The sequence below is a fragment of the Aythya fuligula genome, chromosome 28 (assembly GCF_009819795.1).
Source record: "Aythya fuligula isolate bAytFul2 chromosome 28, bAytFul2.pri, whole genome shotgun sequence".
NCBI lineage: Eukaryota > Metazoa > Chordata > Aves > Anseriformes > Anatidae > Aythya > Aythya fuligula.
Genome location: NC_045586.1, coordinates 605,191 through 624,915, shown reverse-complemented (window position 1 = coordinate 624,915; position 19,725 = coordinate 605,191). Strand labels below are relative to the sequence as shown.

General features: G+C 41.3%; 1 protein-coding gene across 1 annotated transcript in view; it reads right to left on the bottom strand.

Annotated features, from left to right (window-relative positions):
• NUP210L (nucleoporin 210 like) overlaps positions 1 to 19,725 on the bottom strand; it is a 30,303-nt gene that overhangs the window by 10,000 nt on the left and 578 nt on the right. Inside the window, exons 2-30 of the mRNA XM_032204270.1 lie at positions 19,400 to 19,536; positions 19,002 to 19,133; positions 18,737 to 18,830; positions 18,022 to 18,172; positions 17,438 to 17,570; positions 16,545 to 16,703; positions 15,921 to 15,989; positions 15,087 to 15,193; positions 14,517 to 14,657; positions 13,512 to 13,649; positions 12,510 to 12,692; positions 11,863 to 12,061; positions 11,423 to 11,568; positions 10,618 to 10,839; positions 9,944 to 10,117; positions 9,279 to 9,471; positions 8,504 to 8,592; positions 8,087 to 8,191; positions 7,383 to 7,484; positions 6,402 to 6,530; positions 6,072 to 6,199; positions 5,282 to 5,414; positions 4,758 to 4,820; positions 4,013 to 4,192; positions 3,336 to 3,416; positions 2,286 to 2,417; positions 1,721 to 1,879; positions 1,358 to 1,449; positions 458 to 632 (exon numbers count right to left, since the gene is read on the bottom strand). Of these exons, the coding sequence (XP_032060161.1) occupies positions 458 to 632; positions 1,358 to 1,449; positions 1,721 to 1,879; positions 2,286 to 2,417; positions 3,336 to 3,416; positions 4,013 to 4,192; positions 4,758 to 4,820; positions 5,282 to 5,414; positions 6,072 to 6,199; positions 6,402 to 6,530; positions 7,383 to 7,484; positions 8,087 to 8,191; positions 8,504 to 8,592; positions 9,279 to 9,471; positions 9,944 to 10,117; positions 10,618 to 10,839; positions 11,423 to 11,568; positions 11,863 to 12,061; positions 12,510 to 12,692; positions 13,512 to 13,649; positions 14,517 to 14,657; positions 15,087 to 15,193; positions 15,921 to 15,989; positions 16,545 to 16,703; positions 17,438 to 17,570; positions 18,022 to 18,172; positions 18,737 to 18,830; positions 19,002 to 19,133; positions 19,400 to 19,536 (3,946 nt within the window). The remainder of the gene's footprint in view (positions 1 to 457; positions 633 to 1,357; positions 1,450 to 1,720; positions 1,880 to 2,285; positions 2,418 to 3,335; positions 3,417 to 4,012; positions 4,193 to 4,757; positions 4,821 to 5,281; positions 5,415 to 6,071; positions 6,200 to 6,401; positions 6,531 to 7,382; positions 7,485 to 8,086; positions 8,192 to 8,503; positions 8,593 to 9,278; positions 9,472 to 9,943; positions 10,118 to 10,617; positions 10,840 to 11,422; positions 11,569 to 11,862; positions 12,062 to 12,509; positions 12,693 to 13,511; positions 13,650 to 14,516; positions 14,658 to 15,086; positions 15,194 to 15,920; positions 15,990 to 16,544; positions 16,704 to 17,437; positions 17,571 to 18,021; positions 18,173 to 18,736; positions 18,831 to 19,001; positions 19,134 to 19,399; positions 19,537 to 19,725) is intronic.

The following is a 19,725-nucleotide window of genomic DNA, read 5'->3' as shown; positions in this document are numbered from 1 at the left end:
CCATCTCCTCAGCCAGAGCATCATTTTCTGAAGCTCTTGGATTTGTCTTGGAAAAGTCCTGTCAAAGGACCTACAGTTGCTCCCAAACTGATAAAGCACACAATGGATTTATGTCAAGCAGGTTGGTATAGCTTCAAATAAACGTAAGGAAGCTGCAAACAAAACATTTTATACTGCTGTGAGGCTTTCCATACAACAAATAATTCTTCAGTGTGAGATATATTAATAACTTTTTCCATTCTACAGACTGGTATACTAAGATTTGAGTAAGAACCCTGACCCATTTACAGGGTTGAAAATTCAATCTTTCCTTTTACACCTAAGACACAATGGCACTGATGAAAAGAATCACAAAACACAATCTCTCTCCATCAATTTGTTTTCAGTGGATTGAGAAATAAAGCGCTGCTACTAGTTGCTTCCATACAAAAACTCTGGTTTATGCCTGAAATCTTACCTGGATGCCCGTTATGATTGTCTGATTGACTCCAAAGAGCTCTAGAGAAGTCACTTCCAACACTGCAATGCCTGTGATGGGTCCAGCTCTCAGGACACCTTGGTCATGCTCCTCAAGGACAGAAGAGTTGGGGTGACACTGCAAGATCTGAAAGCTCACAAATGCAGCCCCTTCCCTTAGCCAAGAACAAAAGTGAAAAAGGACTGTTAGACTTGGATAGGCTGGGAGTTTGTTTCACTAAAACAACAAGAAACATATCTAAGTTCTTCTAGTTCAATATCACACTAAATTACTGACTGGCAGGTTCAACAATAGCAGGAGATCGGGGATGGCATTAAATGTGCACTTCAGCTTCATGCTGACAGCCTGAGCACCACGAAGGCGCGTTACTCTGGAAGAGATTTGTCTGACTGCGTGTAAGGGGGAGATGCAGCCCTGCTCTGCAGTCACTCCAAAATACATCTGCAGGCTGTGGAGTAGCCCAGAAGCCTCCAGAAACATACAGTGTAAACCTATCAGCAAAAACCAAAAATCTGTATAAGCAGACACTGCCTGAGCCCCAAGATCTGTTTTTGTAGGTACACAGGAGTTCATTTTCTCAGATTAATCACATTGCCCTATCTGTCAATGCCAGTGGGGAATGTTTCACCCGTACAGCGCTATCCCTTTAAAATCTGACTTCCATTTTCTGCTCTGTGGTGAACTGCACTTAATACAGTCTTTTTAGACAGTAACTTGAAACTGAGCATGCCTCAAATTCTCATTCTTGCAGCAGGAAGTACGCAAATCTCTGCTGAATATCTTGGGACGGGAAAAATAAGCTAACAGGCAGTTTTATGCACTGAAAGGAGTGAAATATGTTGTAAGCTGTCTCTACAGCCTGGATTTTCCTTTGTCTACCTGTTTGTGTACAGCTTGAGTTGAGAATTCGTGGACATTAAAATTTGCTCAGTGGAAAACGAGGGAGAGAATAGCGACAGCTTATCAAATACCTACAGGCAGAACAAAAAGAAATTATTAAATAGAGCTGTTGTTTTTTAAAATGGATTAATGACAGCTGGAAGTTAACAGTGAAGGAAAACCACTATTGGTCATCAGAATAAAACAAACAAAAGGAGGTGTAAACCTCTCTGTGCAGCTACGCCCAATGTGTACACCCCAAAGGAACCTTTTATTGATGCATCTGTTCATGCATACTGCCCACAGGTTTCTTCCTCTCAAAATACACCTACTTCTACAACAAGCTGCACCAGCAACACTTACCAGGATTTGCACTTCATCTGATAGTTCAGTCACGTTTCCTTCAAACTGCCCAGCAGATGCATTCAGACACCGCACCATCACCTTAATACTGGTTCTACCTGCTGATTTTGTGTGCACAACCATGGCAACATTATTGTCTGACTGGAGCTGGATGGAAACCTGTTAGAGAGAGGGCACAGATGTCAACACGTATCAGCCAGTCTTTAGACTAAAGGGCTAGTTTTAGTACGGAGATTACAAAATGAAAAAGGAGATGTGTAAAAACAGAAAAGATTGCTTTTCTTTTAGATTCTGTTCCTAATGACAAGATCTCTTATCACAGATGTGATTTCAACTGTTCAGACTTAGCTGCTTTTCATAGGACATACAGAAGTTTCTAATGGCACAGCCTCAACCAGCTCAATCTGGACCACACATATGTAATAAGTAAAATAAAAAAAAAAAAAAAAATTACAGTGACATTACTACAAGTTCAAAAGTTGTACGTGAAATGTTCTGAAAAATCTTCTGATGCATTCAGCAACAGCACCGGATCTTAAACCCATTCTTGTGGCTTTCTCCATACCTTTGTGTGTCGAGGAAGAAGGTCTAGAACATCTCTTTTGCTCACTGACCACTGAAATCTCAGTTCTGGGTTAGCATTACTGAAGGAAAATGGAGTCAGCATGTTGTTAAGCCCCACAACAAAGACTGGCATCTGGAAAGGAAGAATACTGTCACCATAGAAATGTGAGGTCAGCTATGCCATTAGAAATTGAACACAACCCCCTAAAATTGGGAATGGAAGGGGAATCATGTATGACACACACACCAGGAATTTATTATCAGTAGTGTATTCTCTGCAGTCCTTTAAAATACAACACAAGCCCTCCGGTCCCTTGCTTAAAACACTAACCTCAATGAAAAGATCACACCCTCTTCCCACCAAGAATCTGCTGAATATATATTTCAAGATCTGAAACCAGCCCTTGTATCTCCAGGGAAACGGGGGGGGGGGGGGGGGGGGGGGGGCAAGCTGCCTCTAAACAACGTTTTCTATCTGAACATATCCAGATATTCCGTAGCAGCTAAGAAATTCACTTTTTGAAAATGCATTCCTTACTGACTGCCAAAATCTCCCTTCAGAATCTTTCTCATTCATTTTTAAAGCACCCAAGGCATGTGACAGCCCTCCACATTTCTGAAAAAGGAATTTCAGAAAGTACATACCCTGCATTTGTGAGCTAAAACACAACTAAAACCACTCCTTCAGGCATCTGTGACTCGGCACTCTAAGCTCCTCCTCACTAGCCCCATGGTACAGCTCTGTTGACCTCACACACAGTTGTTTCCCAGATCATAACTTCGGTTAAGTGCTGATTACAAGACTTGAATTCCTTGCAGTAGGTAAACAACCAGCCCAAACATCCGGACAAAGCTGTTGCTTCTCTTTAATCTAGTTGTGCTACTTTTCTTTAGCACATTAGGCTTACCAAACTAGAACACTGACATTCTTTTTATTGATTCCTGCACTCAGATCAACACCTACCTCAGGGTTTAGACCTACCCTATTAGGATAAGAATCCCCCTCAACTTTTGGACACCAGAAGTTTCCAGTATCAGCTACAATACGTACCTCGGTGCCTGTTATAAGTCTTGTAGCAGGTACGTGAATTCTTACTGCTTTTAACTGAACTACTTCTAATTCCACTTGATCCTGCAAAAGAAAACAACAATTAAGCTTTGCGACATCAAACTGAACTGAGCAGCCTGCAAGTGGCCTGTAGCTTGACTTCTGAAACAAACTGTCCATATCTGGTTAAGGGCTTAACTTCTTTGCCAGGCAGGGAAGGTTCAGCTCGCACGTCTCACAGAGCCTCCAAGTGGGCAGTAAGATCGCCATGCTGCCTTGTCATCTACAGAAACTGTCAACTCTCCAGTGGTGGTAACTGCTGACAACCCCGACACATTAAGATGTCTTTTAAAGATCTTTGACTCCTGTTGGCTTGTCCCATGGACTAAACAGCGCCTTTAACGATATCCCACTGGGGGCGCCAGAAAGCAAAAAAAAAAAAAAATGCCCGGAGAAAGCTTCCCATCCAACTTGTGGTGGCCTCATCTCTTGTTTACAATAGGAAAGAAGTTAGCCGCTTCCTTTTACTGCCACACTACAAATATTAGTGGAAGTTTTTTCCAAGGTCAGATTTTCCATATCAGAGCAACCAACGTAATTAAAACATCTGAGAAACCATTACCATTCTTTCTAAGAAAAAGGTAAAGGAAGAAAGACTGAAGAATATAATGGAAAGATACCTGTGAAAAAACAGCAACTCCTCCTGTGTCTTCACTAACCACCCGAATAGCGCCCTGTATCGTGGTTGTTCCTACTGTCCTTGCTGTGACTTGTCCAAGCTGGTTAACCTCAGCAACAGAGGAGTTAGTGACAGAGAAGTGGATGCTGGACTGCGGCTGGGGACCACCTTCCGACATCACCTGAAGTGTATTTAAATAATACACAAGATGTTCACTGAGAAAACAAACACACGCTAATTCTCTAAACCACAGCATCTAGACTCGCTAACTTCTGTCTCTAGTTGCCTGTTCTTTGCCCCCCCACCTGAACATGCCACTTCACTTCAAACTATCAGCGTTCCACGTGGAAACCCACCTTCATATGCCCTTTAGGCTGGCCAAGCGGACCAGTCACAGAAGTGGCCAAGCTTCAGGACCACGTTGCTGTGCCTGCAGCAACTCAGCTCTCCTGCTTCAGGACACACATGCCAGAAGCAGCTAGCTGGATCAATGAAGCTCATTATAAAAGCCAACGCAGAAGGGCTCTAGAATTTACTGTCTACCTTGATCCACTTAACTGCTGATAAAGAGAGGTCCGGCCACCACCGGATTACCACAAGCCAGGATTTGGGAATAAGACTGGTAATAGGATTCAGAGCCTTTACTCCTAGTTTAATCAAGCTCTTTTCACCAACATTAAGCGCACCAATACTGAGGGGGAAAGGGAGCAAAAAATTATCGTTTGCTCAGAAGAAATAATACTCACTTGCACCATGTTGTGTGGAATAAGAGTAATTTTCTTTGGAATCAGTTTAAATGGAGGGAAGACCTGGTATAAGGGAAGAACATTCTACTTTAAAATGTTCTACATTTTGTTTGTTTGTTTTTGTGGGGAAAAAAACACGTTACTAGACAGAATACTAGGACTGTTAGTGTTGAATTATCACATGAGCATGTCTAAGTAGATCTTAGGACATCCTCCTGAGAAATGTATTATCGTGTACAGAGATTTCTAGTAAGGGAAGTGGATTCTGCCTTCTGAATAAAGGGGCTAGGAGAACAACAGACACTGCCAAAATACAGAAATGGTACCAGTGATTACTAATGAGATTTATAAGGATCCTTTTTTACCAGAATTTAAGAGTCAGAGAACATCAAGGCTTTAGAACATCATCATACAAGCAGGCTTTTTTTTTTTTTTTTTTTTTTCTAAAGAAATTTGAATACAAGGATTCTACAGTGGGTCAGAAACACTCAAAGTGAGCAGACTTAAAAGCTGTGCTTTCTTACCTCAACTTTCCGAGGAGCAGAAGTAATTCTTCTTCCCATCTTGTCCCAGGCTGTAGCTACCAAAGTAGTCTGGCCTACAGCAACAGCCTGAAGTACATGCAGTTCAGAATATTCTCCCACTTCTTCCATTTGCCTATGAAGACACTTTAGCATGACTTCTCTTTTCATTTCCTGTATTATAACTAAGAGGTAACTCAGGCAGGAACAGAGTGTGACTACTATAATATTGAGGTTTTTACTTTGAGTTATCCATAGTCATAGAGACAGGATGCATAGAGCTCTGAGTGGCAAAACACTACACAATAAATACAGTAAATGTGCAGGGATCAATTCCTCCATCAAAAGAAAATTTTATATCCAGAGCTACCAGGTGTAAAGTAACACAGAGATATTTCAGACTCTTTCAGTTATTTAATACACTCACGTGGTGACACAGAATCACAGGCAGTAGAGATGACAAAACATCTTGCAGAACATTTTGTCATCTGCAACCACAAATCTCAAGAGCTTTGCAAATATGAGTTAAATCACCCAGCCTGCCACAAAAGATACGCATACATTAATTTACTTTTTACAGAAAGGTAAGTGGAAATTCTCCTGAGAATCAGTTGCTAAAACTGGCAGTTACAGTCCTGACACCTTCCATGCACTCCATCAACGTTTATGCAAAGCCAGCAAACAGCTAGGGTGTTGTAAACAGTTCTTCTGTAATTATTGGTTCTGTTTTTCAATACAAGGTGAATATTATCAGCACTTAAGAATGTTCCAACCCACCAGTTGTAATACTTACGCAAGTGTAACAATAGGTGATGCTGCTTGCAGCGTCAGCTTCATGTACTTGAAGTATTTACTCTGCAAGGGAAGTCGCTGAAAACCCAGGACTTGAACAGTAACAACGACAGATTTGCCAATCTCAAGCTAGATTAAAAAGAAAAAAGCAAAGGGGAAAGGAAGAGAGGGATTCCTACACTCTTTCTTAAGGCCTCTACGTCTATGCTCTGCTCTGGATGCTCGATCCTAAGATGCATCTCCTGGTGCTGCCTCCTCCCTGTGGGCAGGGGAATTATATCCTACCGCATCAGGTCTTAGAAACTTCTGAGCTTCTCCCAGTTTGTATCACCTTATCAGTGAGATCCACTTCCACTTCATACATGTCAGACACGTGCAGATAGGCAGTAACCGGTTCCAACAATGCCAAACACAAATCATAAATTTCCAGGCTTAAAGATCCAGGCTGCAGAGGGGTGACCTATAACAAAAGCAAACAGGCACAACCATAGTAACTGAAGAAGATATTTGTATGTCTATTACAGAGAATATAGATTCACAAAAATGAGGTATTCTGCTCAAATGCACTGCTCAAATCAACCACGTTGCTCATCGGTACTCAGTTACGCTGATTTGGTGCATAAGAAAGACTTCACTGGGTTCAGTCAGTGTAATTCACCACAGGATTCTTTCCTGGAACAAAGGGACCAGTGCATTGTCCTGCATAATTTTAAATGCCCTAACACATCTGGCTTCCACTTCAAAACTATGCAGCAGTCAAAAGTTCAGAGTGTTTCTTCTCTGGCAGTGAGATTAGATTTCTGTCTCAAATAAAACCTGACAAAGGTTTGATTTCTGACTCAGCTACTAACTCATGCCCTTTGGGTCATGAATGCCAAGCTGTACTGCAGATATTGCTGGAGGATATAGCAGTGTAGGAAGGAATCTGTAGGAAGGAATTTTGATAAGGAACTAGATAAAATGAAAATCTCAGTCTAACCAGGATGTAAGCCATGAGTAAAGAATATAAATAGCGATTATCTATGCACAACTAACACGGCCTATTTAATAAATAACAGGATTCCCCTTAAGTTAATGCTCTTTGAAGCAAATATTTGGCCTGAATTACATAGTTGCTTAAGATGAAGTGGCCTGGGACACAAAAACGGAATATATGTAACCAGCTCCAAGAACAACAATGACTGAGACAGAGGAAAGGAAAAGAGAAAAAAAAAAAAAAAAAGGTTATTTCTTCCTTTTTCCAGAGGATGAACCTCCCTTTAAAATTCTCAACCCAGGCTTCTCTAGCGCATAACATCTCGACTATAATCACCTCGATGGCACTTTCCGCCTCCCGATACTTCATGTTTACTATTCCACCCTCACTGCTGTTGACCAGAAAGTATCCAGATCCTTCCACTAGGTCAAATAGCTCCTGTCAATTAAAACAAAATTACATGAAAGATCTAAGCCCTTAGTCCTCAACTGTTTTAAGTTTTACTAAGGAAAAGGGAGATCACTACAGACTTTGAGCTATAAAATCTGAGGTCTTTTTTATTTATTTTTATTTTTATTTATTTTTAAGCTACCAGCAGAGATTCCGCTCAAGAAAGAATTGAATGAAGAGCAGAATGAAACCCTGAGCAATCAGCCCCTGAATGAGGACATCACCAGAACAATCTAGCCAATCACACAGGGTCACCATTCCTTCGCAGATTAAAATACCAACGTAGAAAGGCAGATATCTGAAACCCGATGACAATAAGTTTTTCCTCTCAAACAATAAATAACACATCACTGAGTTAGCAGTGGTGTGATTCCACCACAGCACATAAATTACACTTAGCATCAAACACCACTTGGAATAATAAAGGGAAAATTGCTTCACCAAAGTGAAATGGGTTCATGAGTTTATGCAGATTGGTCCTTTCTGCCTTTCAAAACCAGTGGGAAGCATCTCTTAATGCTTCAGTAAAAGGCTACCCAAATCATCAAGGAATGAGAAGGCACAAAATAAGCTGTGAGCAAGGTTCTTACCTTTACAGCAGGATGATTATATATAGTGGCATTATCAGGCACAACAGTCACATCCTCTACCAATAAAAGCTCCACAGAAGCAGAGGTAAGCAGGTTAGACACTTCCTAGGAATGCAAACATGATCAGAAAGCTATTACATCAGTACTGCTCAGGTTACAAAAGCACCACTTTCTTCCTTCTCTTGTACAGAAAGGAAATGATGATTGCAGATAGCAAATGAGCATTTCCCCCACATAACTACACACTGAAATAAACCCTCCCTGTGAAAGCACAAAGGTCGGTATTCAGAACTAAAAATGAATTGTTACTCCATTACCCTTGACTGTCAAGGATATTTTGCCATCAAATGAAAGAAAGATCGGGGGAAACGCAAGCAACCCCTCTTCTGCCCACTAGAAAAGCTCCTCATTACTCACTTTTGGGCCACCTCGTAATGCGTAGTTCACAAAGCTGACTCCAACATAAACAGTACCTTTAATTTGGTGCACTTCTAGAAGCTGATGTCCTGCAAGCAACAGATGCAAAACACACACACCAGGACGTAAGAAATAATCAGAATTTTGAAGATTTTTAAAATTTCAACGAGTTCCTGAGAAACAATTTTAAACATCAGGATAAAGTAATTTCATTCTGTGGTATTTACTTGAATTATTCTTTCACCAGTCCTTCTCTTCATATTTACAAACACACAATATAACCTACCACAATATCAGTCTGAAACGTATCAATCACCCTGCTATTAGGACATGAATATACTAGAAAAGCTCTGCAAGTAGGTGTTACTGATTTGCTGAGACAGAATATTTGTTGTCAAGGGAAACAGACTGAACTCCCAGAAACGGAAGACTTACGATGACAACGTGTTCACTAAAAGCTAATCCCAAGAAATACTTCAGTTTTGGGCTTTACAGAGAATACCTGTTTTGGTGCCTCTGAAAGATACCTGTTTGTAATCACAGTGTTAAGGAGATAACAAAAAATAACCATGCAGTTCCTAAGTATTGATGCTACACTGTCCACACCACAGATGGGTCACAACTCTGAGAGAGTATTTCACAACTGCACTGTGAACTTTGAATTATTAGAGGAAACAGAAGTAAGCACTCTAGTCATGTTTCTGTTAGATGGAAGGAGGAAGAAAGACAGAAAATGATGCAAACAGTCACAATTCCAATAAATTCTGAGCAGTACCGTGCAGCTGGGTCTGCCCAGTCCCGTCATCCTTTGCTACCATCTTCATGCTTCTAGCCTCAGAGAAGTGTGCAAGGGTTTCATTGGATGATTTCCACTCGAGCACCAGAGAACTGAAGTTGTCAAACTTCCGCTGCTGATGATCAAACACAGCTAACTCCAGAACCGTACTCCTCACACTGGATATGGGGATCTACAACCAAAGAAACACAGTTTCTATTGGTAACCTTGTGCCTGGCCTTAGAAGAAACATTTCCTCCTCCTAAACAAGGATCAGTCAAACCGTGATGGACAGGTTTCTATTCAGCAGTGACTGCTCCTTTCATCTCAGCTACAGCTTCATCACCCCAACACATTACAGGGCTCAGGTTCTTCAAACTCCTCTTTTTGAGCTTTCCTGTTTGGAAAGTCAATTACTGCCAAATTGAACACAGCAGCCAGAGAACACCCTGTCAGCAAGGGGACCGGGATGTCAGTTATTGTGAAGGAAGTTATTTCACTGCTAGATAAATAACTTTGCCAGTACAGAGCTCTGCAGTAACAGTTAACAATGCACAACCTTTACCTAAGGACAGACAGTACCTTACACGTCCCACATTCCCAACCATCCCCCAAACGAGTGCAGGATCCTAACACAGCATTATTAGCTCTGTTTCAAGTCTTACCAGCTGTTTGCTCTGCTGCGGCAATGGACAAGGCTGAACACCAGTAGCTGCTTCATACACGGGGGTCACAGACATACTGGCGGGATGAGCACAGATGAACGTCACCTGGATCGCCTCCACGGCAGGAGCAGGGTTCAGGAGCCCTGGCTGGTTACCTACTCGGAACGTGAGCACCTTCAAGGACAGGCAACAAGACGGTTACACAGCCAGCTTCATCCATTCTATCCGTGCATAAAATTGGCACGTTCAGCAGTGTCTTAAAATGCAAAGGATTGCATGCATGGGGTTGAATCTACACTACTGAAGTAAGTGCATGCCAGTATCATTGTGAGGGAAAGATGGCTATTTTTTTTTCTTTCAAAGGTGACCTGAGAAACTTTCTGTAGGCACAGTTTATAGGAAATTTTCATTACAACTGTCTACATATGTATGACACAACCACTGGCCTGAATAGGATGTGAACTTTTATTTTTTTTCCTAAACACAGTTCTGAGTAGAGGGGGGACTGTTACACCAACAGGTGTAATGAGAATGAAACTCACTTATCTAATACTACCACAGGCATTGTGCCTTTTAGTCAAGGAAAATGGTATTTATGAGACTCTACATGCAATTTTATCCACACTGTTTGCATTTCCGTATTAAGTTGCCAGAAAGATTAGAGGTTTCCTTACCTGCTCCCCCAGCTGCAGGCATACAACCTGATAAACGTACTGGTTCAGTTTCCTTTTTGTTGGAAATCGGACTTGTACAGCCTCAATTTTCTCTTCATGCTCCACAGTTAGTTCCGAAAAGAAACGAGATGGTTCCAAAACCCACGGTCCTGGCCCACCTTCAAATACCATCTCCTTTGCTGCCTGCCAGGTCACTAAAGCCATCTCTACTGGGTTGACAGCCTGTGAAGACAAAAAAGCAGAAATTCACACTTTTAATGCAATTTGACAGTGAGACACTGGTCAAAAAGGGACAAAAATAAGAACCACTGATACTACCATTTAGCATAAGGCCTCTTAACTACTCTGGCAATATAAATGATGTTTAAGACCAAGCCAGAGGACTTTTTCAGTGCTGTACATGGGGCCATTCACACATATGAGAAGCAGACAAGGAACTACACATCCTTACAAGTAACATAATTTGTTCTTCTATTCATTTATTCCAATCTAACTGAGAAATCTTGCTTGGTGCGCACCTACTAAAATGCTGACAAAACAGCACACAGCTCAGAAAAATGAAGACTACCTCAAATGCCCTGCTGATTTTTCACAATTAAAACAATGGTCAAGTTGACTGTCAAACTGATTTACTTCTATCTGATAGAATAAGAAGTTCGTGTTTTTGTAGGTGTCAGTCAATTCCCAGCTGCAAATTTGTTTCTAGAGAAAATGATTCAGGACTTGGCACTGTGTAACAAATGCATTAACTCCTCACCAATTTAGTAATTCAAACAGAACGGGGTGAACATGCACACTTCCTCACCTTGAGAGGTTCATAAGCAGCAAACACTGCACTTGTTTCAAAATGCTGTTGGTGCACAGTAATGCTTGCTGTCAGTAGCGTATGTCCCACAGACTTTGCTTCTAACTGGAAGCTGGAGCAGAATGTCTGTCCAGGCTTCTGATTACCTAAAAATTAAGAACATCTTTGCAGCAGGTCTCTTAGGAGAGATGAAATGCAGCAGAATCTTTAACCATTTTTCCCAAAAGGTTTCCCCAAATGTCACATCTCTCCAATGCTTCCATCTAGTTGTAGGGAGAGTCGGTTACAAAGTGCCACAAGAGACTCTTCAAACCCAGTGACCGCCTCAGACTTCGTTAGTGGCTAATGAAATCCCCACATACCGTACATGGGGGTGACTTCAGGGAAATTATTTAAAACACACTTAGGGAAACAAGTATTTTGGAGCTAAGTGATCATACCTTCTTCAGCAAGGACAAATACTCCTTGCTTTTCCATGCTTATATTCAAAGGTAAGAGGGAACAATCAGTGAAAGCAATGTTCTCCCTTGTTTCCCTCTCCGTGAAATACATCTTGAGAGGAGCTTCCAAAATTTGGCCAATCTCAACGTCTGCACGAAATGGCAAAAGTTCCACCTTTGCCAGCTGTTCCACATACACCTGCAGGAGCAAAGTCCAGGGCAGCACCCTGTGAGAGCAGAAGGAACTAGCACAACGAAGTCAGAACTACAGCATGGCCTAACAGCCCAGGCTGGAGCAGGAAACACCCCGAATTAAAGTACATGAAAATGTTTTGACAGCACGTCTGTTTACAAATGCTTCAATAGTTCGTACATGAAATTAAACGCAATCTAAAATAAAACAATGCTGTATTCGATAGCTAAATAGTACTGCATTAGGAAGCACCTGATACACAAGAAATATGAAAAACTAAGATTCAGGTCTACTCATTAACAGGAATGTAAACTGGAACGAGTTCCACTGACAAAACTGCAATAAAAGCCACAGGAGAACCAAGCCCATTGCTACTGAACAGGTGCCCAACAAACTTTGACCTTCAGGCAGAAACTTTCGGTTTCTAAGCCTGGACAAGCCATCATTTCAGAACAATAATCTGCCCAGAAAAGAGACTTCCCTGTATTTCTCCGTAATGTAAGGGGTTCTGTACATCTCTGGCCTGAACAATGCAGTGCCCCTGGGCCAAGCCTCCGGTCACGACGCCTTTTATGGTGACCGTGACCACAGTCTGGTTGGAGGAAATCCATGAGAAATTGCCACTGCCTCCTTCTACCTATCAAAATAGAAGAAAAGGCAAGCAATGTAAAGTGAAGATAAACAGCGTCCTGGAAACAGTAGTAGGATGACATGCTGGTATCATATGAGCATTATTGATCTGACAAATATATCTAAGTTTGGGCTCTTCAGCTATGGAACAGCAGTAAAAATAAATAAAACAGCAGCATTCCTGTATTTTTTTTCAGCTGAAGATCTCAAAGTACTTTTCAAACTTCTTGTACATATAATGATGGACTGTTAGAAGTATAAAGGAAAAACAAGTAGGCTTATTCTACAACTCAAGTAGAATCAAATATTCCCAGCCAAGTCAAAGGGAGGACCTTTTCCCCAGGTGAGTAAAAAGAAAGAACAGAAAAGTGAAATAATAGAATAAAAGTACATCTCTACTGCCTTTTCTTATACTTACACAACACTTTCAGCAGTTCAAAACTGCAGTGAACTTTAATGATGTATAGCCAAGTGAACAACAAATGAACTGGGACCACAGGCATTGGATCAAAGAACAAAATAACAAAGACATGACAAAAAGAAAATGGGAAAGCAAAAGGGTGAAAAAAGCACTGGAGGATTAGACCATGGCATTTCTGGAGAAAGGAAAAGATTATGTTGCTTTATCGATGAAAAACTGATTTTGCTGGAGGAAGCAGAACAGTTACAAGATTAAAGTAGGAAAACAGGAGTAGTTTTGCCTGTTTAGTGCTCAGGATTCTCACTGAGCCTCAATTTGCTGCAAGTTTTTAATTAACTTTTCTTCTGGAAGAGGATCTCAAGCCAAGGAGGCTTTCATGATTTCCCAGGACATAGTCAGCTTCACCTGAAGGTTGTATCGATACAGGACTTCCGTGGGATGGTGTGGAAACGCAAGGACAGAAGGTGACAGTTTGATGGGAAGGTAAATCTTCACCTCCTGTTCGTGCCTGACTGGTACGGGTAAGTAAGCCTGAGAGCCATCCTAAAAACAAGGGGGAAAAAGGACACCGTCTTTCAACCAAAGTAGCTTACAACTGACAGGAGAAAGTTAAGGCTTTTACACACTTGATATAGGTCTGAAAAGGCCTGAAACCCCATGAAGAAGATTGTACCAATTGCTTAGAATGTAAGCTTAAAAAAAAAAAAGTATCTGAAATCAATTGCTGCTTTTGGGGGAGTGATCCAAATGCAGCTGTAACAAGTCCAATTGTTTCCAACATATTTTATTTTGTGTACAAATAGAGGCAGGAGTCTATGGCTACATTTACACTATCTCCTTAACACATTTAATTTATATTCCCAGCTGCTGAGGCCAGCTGGCACGGACTAACATGCTTCTGCTTTCAAACTCATCAGCTTCAACAACTACACCTAATTCCCTCATGGAGAACAGTCCCTGGAACACCCTCATTCCAAAACTTTGGAGGTCGTTTACAAGAACGCTACTTGGCAAAGAACAAGAGTGCCATTGACCCGCACATGGCCTGTATAAGAAGACATGCTGCATGCAGCTCTGGTAAGAGCTGTTGCTACTCCAACACCAGAGCAGGAAGTTCAGCAATCCCCGGTGTAATTCATTTCTTCCCAGCCTTTCTTTGCATCTGCCCAATTTCTCACATATTCAAGAGAATCGTATTTGCCTCTTGGACTGCTCACAATTCAGAAACAGCAGAAGGCATCGTCTGCAAAGACCTTGTGGAGAATAACTTGTTCTAGCAGGATAAATATAGCATAACTTGAATCACAGAGCAGCTCGTTTCACATAGATGCGCGCAGTATTATGGGACAACCTGAGGGACTAGGAAAAAAACATATCCTGAAGAAAATTACTACCATCCTTGTTTCTTACCTGTTGAAGAACAGAAACCAGTTCAGCTTTTATCCCTGTGATGCCGTCTTTTAGGACTTGAACTATATGGTAAGACCCATTATGAGAAGATATTAGCTCTTCAAAATACTCCTTAGAAAAGCGGTGAATTATTCGGAGATTCTGCAAAGTGACAAAAATCAGTGAACATTGTGTCCCCCTTCCAAGGAAAACCTGATTCATTTTCCATGAACACCCACAGCATTGTGCATTTCTGTACAGGTTTGTAACACAGGGAAGATTGGTACAGATGAAACTGAATGGAAATTTTTTTGAGAGACTGCAGGAAAGATTGAGATGATAACAGAGCAAGCGTTAACTTCCTTCTCTCTAATTTCCTTACCGGTCCTACACATGAAATGAATCACAGAATGGCCTGGGTAGGAAGGGACCTTAAAGATCATCTACCTCTGTATCTCTCTTAGGAAGTACTTTCAATAAACTTGGAAAGGGCAGGAATGTTGTATTCATCCCACACTCTCCATGACAGTAACATAATTCATCAGGGCACTCCTCTGGCGGCTGCTCCTTGCTAACTAAACACGTACTCACATCGGATAAATAAACTTTAGTGCTGTCTCTATCATAAACTTCTACAGTGATCACATACTCTCGCTGCACTTCCAGGATCCATCTGTCTCCTGGATAGACAGTGAAACCTGAAATAAAAAATGTGGTTCGCTCTTGAGAACACTATCAGCAGCAACCAGCGGTGGTAAAACATCCTTCATTGCTAACGGTCAGTACTAGAGGTGCTTTTTTTAGTCCGAAGGATAACTGAAGAATTCCTAAATTGGTTTAGAAACCTTAACGTTGTACTCCGCTTTGTCCTCAATCAGTGAGAGTGCCAGTGATGCTACGTTTTGTAACAGAGACATCTTTCTGCTGCCAATAAACAGAGTTTAGTGTAGAATGCAGAATGCCAGCCATGAGGCAGTAAGGGCTTACAGTCACTATGAAACCTTCCTGGATAAGAAATAGTGACTGAAGCAGAAAGGCTCTCATTATTCATCCTCTAAAGTATCCAGTATCATGTAAAAACAAATTCTTGAATCCAAGCACCCTCTAACAAAAATATATAGTTCAGCAAGAAGTACAAAAATGGCATGTAAGGCAATTATGACACATTCTTTCCGAGCTCTGAAGCACATTCTCTGTTGCTAATCTTTGGCTTAATTACTCTGATTTAGAAAGCAGCCCATCAAACAGAGCAAAGCCAACTTCAATTTTCAAATCAGTGCACTTGAAAAGATGCAGTCTGTTTTTGCCTTAAGTTTTAGGTGCTTACTGGCAGCATAAAGAATACAATGGTATTTTAAAGCAGTATTTTCCTGATTAAAAAAAAAAAAAGTTACTTTTACAATCAAACTTCCACTTCCTTATTACCTAAAAATCCAGCTTCTACAACATAGATAGTGCAATTCGGAAGGCCAGAAGCAGCTCGCATGTGAACATCTTTATTCTCGCATAGGAATTCTTTAGGGATTTTCATTTTATGAAAAAAGCACACATCCATCCTCAGTGATCTATAAAACTCCAAGTGGTTTAAACACAGAATAAGTGAGGGAATCTGGGGCTTGATCCAATTTTCATCGACATCAGAGTGTCTTTCTGTTCCCGTCAATAAAAACTACATTGTGCAATTGGCTGGAGGAGGAGTCATTGTCAGTGTAGGAGAGAAAGGAAGTGTACAGGCTACAAAGTGATCTCTTGCTAAACAGCCAGCAGGCAGCAAGGAGGCTCTTGAGGCTGACCACTGACTGTGCTGACACGCTGACCCAGAAGAAAGGTGGAGACTCAAAAAGGAATCCCTGTCTAACAAAGTAACTACTCTGAAAAGTTAAAGCATTCAGAGAAACTCAGAATCAAATCTCAAAAAATCCTGTTTGCCTTTACAATCTCTTTTACTCACAGCCTCTGTTACTATAGATAGAGTTGCCCATGCTTGGAAAAGAGGATAGCTATGGATTAGCACATAATATATGGCAGGAAGTCTCTTTAGAAGGATACTTTTATGAACAAAGGCAAGAGTGCTCTGTCCTAACTGCACTGCTCTCACAATGGCTGTCTTCACCTCCAGGCTGGCCACCGGCAGAATGTCAGAGCCACCGGGCCCAATAACTTGATCGCGAAGTTCAAGGTCATAGTGTTCAAGAGGAAATTCTAATTCTGCAAAGAGGTTACTTCAAAAGTTACATTAATTTGATAACCATCTACACTCCCCTATGAAACCTTACCTTGACACGGGTACCAATGCAAGGATCAGACAATAATGACAGCAAACAACCAACATAAATATGTAATTAGCTGACATTTTCTCCCCACTGGCACACTTGTGTTAGTTCGACTCTCAGGCGTGGACACACAAGGTTTGAAAAATCAGGGGCAACTCCAACCAACTCACAGCCAGCCCCCAGGCGCTTCTTGGAGCCTCCACCAGGCTACCACCAGGCCCATCACTGGGTGTTAACGCAGCCCCCACTGGCCCATTACTGGAGCAATTGCTGGGCTTCTGTCAGAGCCCCCATCAGACCAGTTCTGAGCCTTCAGTGCAGCTCATTGACCCATTTCTGGTCCATTTGTGGTCCAGTCCCCAGGGTCTCTCTGGATTCCTCTCCGCACCATTGCTGGCCCACTCCCTGCACCTTCCCTGGAGCCCTCCCTGCACCATGAACAGGCCACGGGCTCTTCGGAGCCTCCCCTGGACCAGCCCCGGGGTGTTTCTGGAGCCCGCTCTGCCCACTGCTGAACCAATCCCAGGGTGGTTTTGGAGCCCTCCTTGGAGCCTCGTTCTTCACATTAGAGAGCAGTTCTACAAAACCAAACTGTTAGGACAGTGCATTTAGCTAGGAAGGCCAGCGGCAGATTGGGTAAAATATGGTGGTGCTAGGAGAATAATTTACCTGTCATCTTCCCCCGGACCATTTTTGCTACTTGGTATTTTATGTATGCTCCAACCAGGAGGTAAACATCGTGAGACGGTATCAGGAGGATATTCTCTAGAACCAGCAAACGGATCGAGGCAGCAGCAACTTTCTGATGGAAAATGAGTAAATGTACTTTAATAGCACAAATTAAAATCTAGTAACACTTTCTCCATATCCTTACCTGCTCAACATTCTGGTTGCCCTACATTCCCTTGCCAATCTGGTATTTCAGTTACATGCTTTTATTTTTCTATTGTTATGTGAAGGACAACTAATGACAAGAAAAAAAATAACTCTCACAGTATCTTCAATATTTAGTGGGGGAAAACCAGCAAAATTGGTAATCCTAACAGTACTGCTAGATGTGGTAATAAAGAGATTTTTTTCTCTTATCTGTTACTTGTGGTAGTCTTAGCTGTCTCTGTAACGCAGCAAGATAGATAACTTCACATGTAGTTATGCACACTCTTAAATTTCACTTTCTAAAAAATGGATTCCCAAACTTTAAGAATTTGTATTCTTTTGAACTGAAAAGAAGGATTTTTACAGTCATTATTCACCTTGTAGGTTGATTCTTGCATTCGGACTTTTATGACTGCTGCACCAGTTTTGATTCCTGACACCAGAATCCTGTCTCCTTGTTTTTCTGCTCTTTCCATCTCAGTTATGTAGTCTGGTGGAGAGTAGTCAGCTTCTGAGTATTTTAAAATCCTGACCAAAAAAAAAAAAAGTAACTTTTGGTATGATCTCCATGATCATTTCAGATTCACTAGTACAATGTAGATGAATTACCTCTCTCCTCAGCTAAATGAACCCAATTCCCTGAACCTCTCCTATCACGGCTCCTGCTCCAGACACTTTTTCACAAGTGTCTGCTGGATTCCTGTCTCTCAGTCTCTTTTTTTGCGCTTGAGGGCCCCAAAAATGGAGCTTCTGAATTGCTCTGACAAGATTTGCTGATCATTGTCTCGTAACTATTGGGCCCTGTGATGCCAACATGGGCTAGGCTATCACAAACCATTTTAAACTGTACAATACTTACTATCCTTGCAATGAAACCAAATGCATTCTCTCAGCAGACTGCCCCTGCTGCCAATTTTACTCACGTGATTTATCTAAAAGCCAAATTAACAGCACTCTTACACCTACTGGCGGTGCAGTGATAAATCACTTATCTCTGTCCCAATTTACCCATCCTATTTCTTACCCATTCCAGGAGTATCCCAGGATGAAAGCGACTGCAAAATGTTCATTTATAATTTCTAGCATAGGTACCTTACTTTGCTTGACGGTTCTAAACTTTCGATGTCATCATCCTTTGCAATGCTCCATTCAAAAGTCATTCCTGACAAGCTACTGAACGTGTTTCCTGAAAACAAAAAGGAAAATTTGTATCGAGAGATAAACTCCTGTATTCTAGCCAACTGATCCAGTGAAATCAAACCTCCTTTCTTTCTAAATATAAAGACAAAAAGCAGCATTTATTCCTCAGAGTAAAACTTTGGAATTTTATCAGGAAAGCTTGTCTCACAAGCAATACCTTCAACATCCAGAGCTCTCACAGCCAACTCCAGAGGAGAATCTTCCACATAGATTTCCCGAGTTCGGGAGATAATTTCAATACTGTTTATCAGATCAACAATGACATCGCAACGGAGTAAATGGCCTGTCACTGAAGCAGTAGAACAAATAAACCTTAATTCAGCATCTACTAGTTCATAATGGCTTAAGAATCGTGAGAAGTTAGTACTAGTGAAACTAATAAATACATGGCTTCTTATTCTACAGAACCTAAGATTTTTTTTTTTACAGACCACAGTTTTCCAACAATAAAGTGTTCATATTTCTAAAAATGTATGAGTACAATCCTAGGCTTCCATAAAAAGCCTCAACTCACAAATTACCTTCTGCTTTATGGATTTTTGCTTGTCTACCTACCACTTTCCTCAGCTATCACTACACCGCTTAGCTTTGTGGCTTGTGAAGACCGAGCAGAGAGCAATGCTTTTTGGGAACAAATGCTTCCATTCTCATAAATGGACTCAACAGTGACTATATCATTATGTGTGGAATACCTGAAAGAAAGACAGGAAGACATTTTTCCTCACTCTACTTAAAAGTGTATCTTTAAATGGGTTCCAAAAAAAAGAGGAGGGCAGATTGCTCAAATAAACACAGGCTTATATTGCCTTTAAAACACTGTAGTTTTTAATATTTATTCCTGTAACACCCTGCTTAAATCCATTAGTCTTAGTGCTGGGTGC